Source organism: Echinops telfairi, unplaced genomic scaffold, assembly GCF_000313985.2.
Source record: "Echinops telfairi isolate 266 unplaced genomic scaffold, ASM31398v2 ScPeMD7_6273;HRSCAF=7185, whole genome shotgun sequence".
Lineage (NCBI taxonomy): Eukaryota > Metazoa > Chordata > Mammalia > Afrosoricida > Tenrecidae > Echinops > Echinops telfairi.
The window spans coordinates 5,056,401-5,064,669 of record NW_022110173.1 but is presented as its reverse complement, the minus strand read 5'-3'; the positions used below and the strand labels follow the sequence as shown (position 1 = coordinate 5,064,669).

Here is an 8,269-nt window from a genome sequence, read left to right as displayed (position 1 = left end):
TATGAATATCCTTTATTCTTTTTAGAATGCCACCCACAAATACACAATCACTAATAGTTTTAGACAGAGTCTCACACAGTATCAGTGCTCTCGTGACTTTCTTTCATTAACTTATTGAAACCCTCAGACTCCTCTGAATTCTCCAGAATTATCCGAGCGCTAGGCTGCTTCGCACAGGCACCCTTCCAGGTCAGAGTGTGCTACTCCCATTACCGGCCAGGGCCGCCTCTGCCAATCAAGTGGAGTCCCTTGAAGAAGCAGGGTGGAAGCAAGCATTTTCTGGAGGGGCAATGGCGCCACACATGCCAATTTTTCTGGGCTGAGCAGGAAATGAAGACAAGGGAGGCTATCCTTAATACTCTATATTGAAAGGATAATCTTTGTGATTTTCAGCTCTAGAAAGAAATCAAAGAAAGAGATAAGAATGATAACCATTTTTTCACAGAAACATTTTCTTTGTGCCATTAGGTGTGTCTAAAATTAGTCTTTGGCTTCATTCTGTGGACCCTGTTCAAACAGGGCAGAATTATGTACTTAAAGGACAGTGTAGGACTGTCCTGTCGGGTTTCCAGGGCTGATCTCTTTACAGAAGCAGACTGCCACATCAGAGCACTTGGCGGATTTGACCCACCAACCTTGTAATCAGCAGCCGAGCACTTAACCAATGGCCAACCCACTGCCATCTAGTCAATTCCAACACATAGCCACCCTATAGAACAGAGTAGAACAGTCCTCTGGGGTTTCTGAGGCTACAAATCTTTATGGGAGCAAACAGTCTCATCTTTCCCCAGTCGGATGGCTGGTAGGTTTAAACGGCTGCACAATGCATAACCCACTGAGCACACCAGGAATCCCATCCTGTGACGCCCGGTTCCTTCATTAAGGGTTAAGCATTAGTAACCTAATATGGATATCATTAATATTGATTTAGGAACCAGTCATCTAATCCGTCTATTGCTCCTTCAGTTTTAAAAAGAAGTAAAGGATCATAGTTACATGGGGAATCTGGCCATTCGGAAATCTTTGTCCAGGCAGAGGAGGTCACTGACATCCTGTTCAGCTAATTCAAAATCAAACACCTGCAACCAGAAGGTTTGGGAAATTCAGTTCAACTAATATTTAGTTGTGCCTCTGTTACATGCAAATACCTCTGTAAGAGACACACACACAAAAATGTAAAGAAAACACTTCCTTAGAAACCTGAAATATCCAAGGTTCACAAAAGGCATGTTGATTCAGACTGACTAGTACTGTTGACCCAGTCGAGGCCAAAAGTAGGCAAACTGGCACAATGATGACTGGTAACGAATATGAGCTGGTGCTCTGATATGCCAGGCACTAAGTGCATCACTTTGCATTGATTATTACAGCTGATCCTCACAACAACCCTATCAGGATTCCAATTAATGCTATTTTAATGATTGGATCAAAAATAGATTAACCACTGTGCTAAAGAGATGGTGCCTTCAAGTAGAAGCCACAAACTTCTGAAATTCTTCAGCTGAAGTTAAAAAAAAATGCCCTTGAAAGAGCCAATCCTTCTCAGCGTTGTGGACACATTCTGACCAATAAAGAGACCTGTCCAGTCGGTCTTCATCCCATTTTCCAAACTAGACAGGAGTCAGGATCAAAAATCTTTTTCACCCAACAATGAAGATAGCCAGTCTCAAATAGCCAGGTGGCATGCCTCCCTGTGGCAGACCCTGGCTAGCTGCCCACCGAACCTGCTGCCTCGTCTTCTAAAGTACACAACCTCCTTAGAGCCTCCCTGGTAGCATGGTGTGGGCATGTGTCTGTCTTCTGCCAACTCAGTGAGTGTGGAATTGAGATGGTCCACAAAGCTCTCCTACGTGAGACCCTCTCTTCTCGCTCCGCCTCTTGGGATGACGAGAGAAAACCATCGGACCCTGGAGGAGAGTGGAGGCCTAAGAGGTCAGGAGCCTGGGCCCTTGAATGTCTGAGTAAAACCCCCACGACCACCCCCACAGTGAACTATCGGACACAGAAAAATAAACCTTTGCTGTGTTGGCCTACAGGAGCCCTGGGGTTGTGACAGCAGTTAACTCGTCCTAACACACGATCCTACATCTTCAGAGAAAAGAAAAAGAAAACACCTCCCTGGATATTCTCTTGAATCCTTCCCGGGTTGACAGATTTGGGAATCACTATCACACCCCTCTGGACCTGAAATCGGATCAGAATCTGCAGGGAAAAAAGGAAAAGAAAGGTCTACTGTCCCAAAGGTACGTCATATGCAGGCAAATCGCAGGCATTTTCCTGATAGTCTGAGTCTTCTCGGCAGCCTCTGAGCAATGCGAACAGTATGTCTGCTCTGTCTGCCCCGGGCAGGGAAGGTCTGCAGATCTGCCCGTGCTTTCCTGAGGCTTCAGGAACATGTGTCCAATCCACCAAACAAATCTACCCAGGAGCAAGAAAGATCTTAATAAGCTAGCTCTCTGTTCCACTTTTCTAAAGCATCACTGCTACCAAGTCCATTTAAGACTCCTGGCAACCCAACAGGACAGGGTGCACTACCGTGTCAGGGCGTCCCAGGCTGTAAATCTATGTGGACGCACACTGCCTCGTCTGTCAGCTGGTGGGTCAAACCACTGACCTTTCGGTTAGCGGATGAGCACTTAACCAGTCTGCCACCTGGGCGCCTTCATTTCCCTTAATACCAGCTGTCAGTTCAGCTGGTGGGAACAGAGACTGCCTGGACACGCTACAAGTGGAAAACAGCCCTCTGGGTCTCGAGGGACAAAAGTGACTGGCTTGACTGAATGGGAGAATGCCAGTAGACATGCAAGATTTTTTTATTTTTTAAATCGTCCCACCAGGGGCCCACATAACTCCCGCCACAATCCACACACACATCAACCGTGCAAAGCACACCCGCACATTCACTGCCCTCACCACTCCCAAAACATTCCCTCTCCACTCAAACCCCTGGCACCAGGCCCTCACTTTTCCCCTCCCTCCCCGCTCCCCCCCACCATGAGCCCCCAACAATCTACAAACTACTATTTTGTCATATCTTGCCCCATCTGACGTCTCCCCCTACCCACCCCTCCGCCGTCCGTCCCCCAGGGAGGGGGCCACATACAGCTCCCTATAATAGGCTCCCTCCCCCCAACCCACTCTCCCTCCACCCCCCCAGCATCACCACTCACACCACTGGTCCCGAAGGGACCATCCGCCCCGGACTCCCTGTGCCTCCAGCTCCCATCCACACCAGTGCACATCCTCCGGTCCAGCCAGACCTGATCCCCTGGACACCCCGCGATCGCATGCGAGATTTTTTAATTCACCATGAACTCATCAAGAGAGGGCTCGCCCCTTCCTCCTCCAGAAAGCACAACGACTCCCAAGAAGATATGGAGGGTCCAGCTACGCACACAGCCCGCTGCCACCTACCTGAGCTGGAGACTTATTGTACTTCTGTGCGACTGCCTGGATCACAGGGTCATCCATCAAATCAACCCCCGCACTAGAAAGAGACAGGCCAGATTAGCCAGCCGAAAGGTTAGACACATATGCTTCAGTCTTTGAAAAACAAGAAAAAACTGGGCAGAAATGTGCTCTAAACAAAACAGATCCTTTCGTTTATCACGATGCGTGCTCACGTGCTCATCTAGAAAGTTTACCACCACAGAAACCCCACCATCTTGAACACTGAGGTGACTGCAGCGCCACGTCAATTTCTTGGAGAGATTGTGTGTTTTTTCTCAAGAGCCGGGTAGCTCCGTCTAGGCATATCAGGCTCTGGCCTCCAGGATAATCATAAAGGCTGGGCATCTCCACTTCACAGCCTTCGACTTTAGACCCAGCCTAGCACCTGTTGTTACTGCTATCCTGTTCTGTCGAGTCAAGTCCAGCCCCCATGGATGCCATGTGACAAAAGAGAACTGCCCCTAGGCTGTACAGGCTGTAACTGTCACCGGACAATTATCACACAGCATCACCGTGTGTGTTCACACCTTCCACCATGTGGTTCGCAGCAGAAGCCGAAACCACTGCAAAACCAAGGTCGATTGCCTCACGCCTACAGTGCCTTTAGCAGATGCTTGTTACCAGTGAAAATCACTCTGAAAAGCTCACCTCGAAGGCCCTGGGAGAGTTGGTATGGTGAACATGTGAAAGCTTTACAGAAAGAGCATTCTGAAGGTTAAGGTAGGATCTATATTCCTCGACTTCTGTCTGGACCAAAGCAGGCTAAGTCCCAATACCTCGGGAGCACCACTTATTGCAACCAATATTTATTACGCACATACTAAGTTTCGAGCCTGGTGGTGCTGTGGGTGAAGTGTTGGGCGGCTAACCGCAAGGAATGGGAACCGCCACTTGTGATGAGCAAGAAGCAAAGATGCAAATTCAAACCCCTCAGAGGCTCTTCCTGAGAGAGTGAGATTTAGTTTTGGGAACCCTACCTAGGCTCACAGCAAGTCGGAACTGACCGATGGCAGTGGGCTTGGTTCGTTTTGAGCAATGAGCTAGCGATGGTCCCCACCGTCCACCGAAAGAACTACAGAGTCCGTGGATTCCTTGCCATCGGCCCAGGGTGTCAGGGAACTGCCCTTCCAGTGCGAGGCTCCCAATACTCATTCGATCCTTGAGGTTGCTCTACTCTAAAGCTAAACTGTGGACTATGAGCTAGTTTATAGGAACTCCCTTGCTGCTCCCAAGTTCTAACACACATGGCTCATTTTCACATGCAAAACGCACCCAGAACCCTAACCAAACCTACTGCCATCGACTTGATTCCGACTCGGAACCAAAAGCAACAGCTCACGACCATCAAGTCAATTCCAGCTCACAGTAACCCCATAGGACAGGCTAGAACTGGCCCTGTGGTTTGCAAGACGGTAATTCTTCAGGGGAGTAGAAAGCCTCACCTTTCTTCCATGGAATGGATGGTGGTTTTGAACTGCTGACCTCATGGTTAGCAGCCCAGTGCATGACTATGCCACCAGTATTCCCTTTATGCTACCAGAGGGTTTCCAAGGCTGTAAATCTCTGTGTAAGCAGATAGCCTCACAGGGAATAAAAAGCCTATAATTTCGATCTTTGCCGGGTACCCACTAGACCTCCAGGCACCGAGTTAGGGCTGGGAGCACAGTAATGAAAAGGATGTACAGGTGCGGTCTTTGCTCTTGAGCAGCTTTGTCTAGTAGAAGAGACAGAAAAGAAACAATGACAAGAGAATGTGACACTGGCTGCAAATAAATCAGGTACAAGGGAACCCAGGGAGGCTTCCTGAAGAAGGAGAAGTTGAACTGGTCCTTAAGTCAGACATTGAAATTTGCCAGATTAAAAACAAAATAAAAAGTAAGATGTCCAGGACAGATGATCCCTTCAGAACCAGTGCTGAGAGTGGCAATACCCGGAGGGTGGAGAGAGGGTGGGGTGGAAAGGGGAAACAGATTACAAGGATCTACATATAACCTCCTCCCTGGGGGATGGACAACAGAAAAGTGGGTGAGGGGAGACGTCAGACAGTATAAGATATGACAAAATAATAATAACTTATAAATTATCAAGGGTTCATAAGGGAGGGCAGAGCAGGGAGAGAGGGGAAAAATGAGGAGTTGATACTAAGGGCTCAAGTAGAAAGCAAATGTTTTGAGAACGATGATGGCAACAAATGTACAAATGTGTTTGACACAATGGATGTATGTCTGGATTGTGATAAGAGTTTTATGAGCCCCCACCAAAATGATCAAAAAATATATAAATAAGTAAAAATAAATTTAAAAATAAATCAATGAAAAGTAAGATGTCCAAGAAAAGAGAACAGTATATGCAAAGGTACAGACGGTACAATGTGCATGTCTTATGCTGGGAACCACAGATATGATTGATGCATAGAATATTTGTGGGAAGGGAAAGGCAGACACCCAATCAGATAAGCCAATTGTGTCAGGCCAAGAACTGAGGAGTTTTTAACACTAGGTTTACAGACATTTCTTATATATCTATCTCTACGGATGCACATCAAATTGATACGTGAACCAAACCCCACATTATCTTTAAAAAACAACTTATTTTACTTTAAAACAACATAACCATACACTATTAGAAATGAAGCTACGTATACTATATGCATCTATTTATATAAATTTTCTAATATTTAGCATTATGCAACATTTGAGATATTGGGTTTGACATATCGCAGGTTTGCCTGGGTTGGTCAGGATGGCAATCCCCACTGCATTGTTGGCCTTTACATTTGAGGTCTGCTTTCTAGGGAACTTTTTGGCTACGTTTATATTTATTAGTGAATTAATGTTTCATGAATGAAGCCGATTTACTGGGATTAATACTCAATTTTTGTTCATGTCTAACTGACACATATCCGTAGAGATAGTTAGACCACACAGATTTTCGAGATTAGAAGGTTTCGAAGAAAATTAATGTGGATACCTATTTGTCTTGTTAAATGGATAAATGGAAGGAGGTAAATGGAAACGGTTTCTGGGATTTTCATCGAGGAAAGTGAAATGTGTCAAAATGACATGACCAGGAAACCTAGTTTGGCAGGGAAGAGGGTGACACCATCAGAGGCACCTCCCTTCAGCTACAAATGGGCAACAGACTGAAATGGTGCAAATCTAGAGGGGGGCGGGGCAGGAGAAGAGGCTACTCTAATAGTCTGAGGGAATTCTTACCTAAAGCACTGATCACAAGACTAAAATCTGTTGCCTTCACATCTACCCAGACTGGTAGCAAATCTATGGGGCAGAGTAGAGCTGCCCCACAGAGTTTCCAAAGTCATCATCCTTATCGAAGCAGACTGCCACATCTTTCTTCCACAGAGAAAGGTGGGGTTCAAACCACCCACCTTTCATAGAGCTCTCAGACTCTGACCTCTCTGATCTCTAACCTCTCTGACCCCTCTCCCTTCCCCCTCTCCTCTCTTCCTTGTTCCCTTGCCCTCCTTCCCTTCCCCCTCTCTCCACGTGGACCACCAAGCTGGGCTGAGGTGAGCAATACTACCATGTAATGTGTCTGACTGCATTATTGTAATATCTCTCATGCTCTCGATGACTTTAATATAATACTTATATATCTCAACCGTACAATTGTGCATTACTGAACCCAGAAGTAGTATTACTGAACCAGTGAGTTCTAGTAGCGGGTGGGGCTGGCACCCCACTCCCCCGTGCCACTTTTAATACTACAGCGGGGGGAATGACATGTAGGATTTAACTAGCGGTAAGTGTAGTGGTGATGGTTGAATACATACAAAGATTGAGAGGTCTGTGAAACATGCTAAAACAGAGCTTCAAAAATAAACCAAGTGTACTAATCAAAAAAATCAGCACAATTGTTGTATACTCGGTCTTGTGTTGGTGCATATTGTTGTCACTGCATGTCTACCTGGAAGGGATAGGTGGGATAAACAAGCCGGAAGAGAGAACAATGGGATGACAGTTCTGGGGGGACATGGGAGAGGGGAATGCTGAAGAAAGGAAGTGGGTGTTAACAAACCCAGGGACAAGGGAATAACAAGTGATCCAAAATCAGTGGCAAGGAGGGTTTAGGAGGTCTGGCAGGGCTGGATCAAGGACAATGTAACCAAAAGGAATCCCTGAAACCCAAATGAAGGCTGAACATGATAGTGGGACAAGAGGAAAGTACAAAAAGATAAAGGAAAGAACTAAGAGGCAACGGGCATTTATAGAGATCTAAATACAGGCATATACAGATGTAAATATATTTATATACGATGAGGGGGAAATAAATCTATGGACATATATTTATAGGTCTAGTATTAAGGAGACAGATGGACAGTGGGCCCCTACTCAAGTACTCCCTCAACACAAGAACACTTTGTTCTAACAATTCGACAGTCTGAGATGCTCGCCTTCCTGGCACGATTGCTGAAGACAATTGTGTGCACAAGCAAATGTGGTGAAGAAAGCTGATGGTGCCCAGCTATCAAAAGATACAGCGTCTGGGGTCTTAAAGGCTTAAAGATAAACAAGCAGCCATCTACCTGAGAAACAACAAAGCCCACAAGGAAGAAGCACACCAGCCTATCCCTACACAATCGCTGAAGACAAAGCAGGTGCATAGCAAATGTGGTGAAGAAAGCTGATGGTGCCCAGCTATGAAAAGATATAGTCTGGGGTCATTTAGGTTTAAAGATAAACAAGCAGCCATCTAGCTGAGAAACAACAGAGCCCACATGGAAAAAACACACCAGCCTGTGAGATCACAAGATATCGAAGGGATCAGCTATCAGGTATCAAAAACCAAAAAAATCATA

The 8,269-nt window shown here is 46.1% G+C and overlaps 1 protein-coding gene across 1 annotated transcript in view; it reads right to left on the bottom strand.

The window, feature by feature from the left end:
- The window catches only part of AKR1E2 (aldo-keto reductase family 1 member E2), a 28,731-nt gene continuing 20,462 nt past the window's right edge, over nt 1-8,269 (bottom strand). Inside the window, exons 6-9 of the mRNA XM_045295903.1 lie at nt 3,415-3,487; nt 2,119-2,202; nt 997-1,079; nt 1-319 (exon numbers count right to left, since the gene is read on the bottom strand). Of these exons, the coding sequence (XP_045151838.1) occupies nt 160-319; nt 997-1,079; nt 2,119-2,202; nt 3,415-3,487 (400 nt within the window). The 3' untranslated portion in view covers nt 1-159. The remainder of the gene's footprint in view (nt 320-996; nt 1,080-2,118; nt 2,203-3,414; nt 3,488-8,269) is intronic.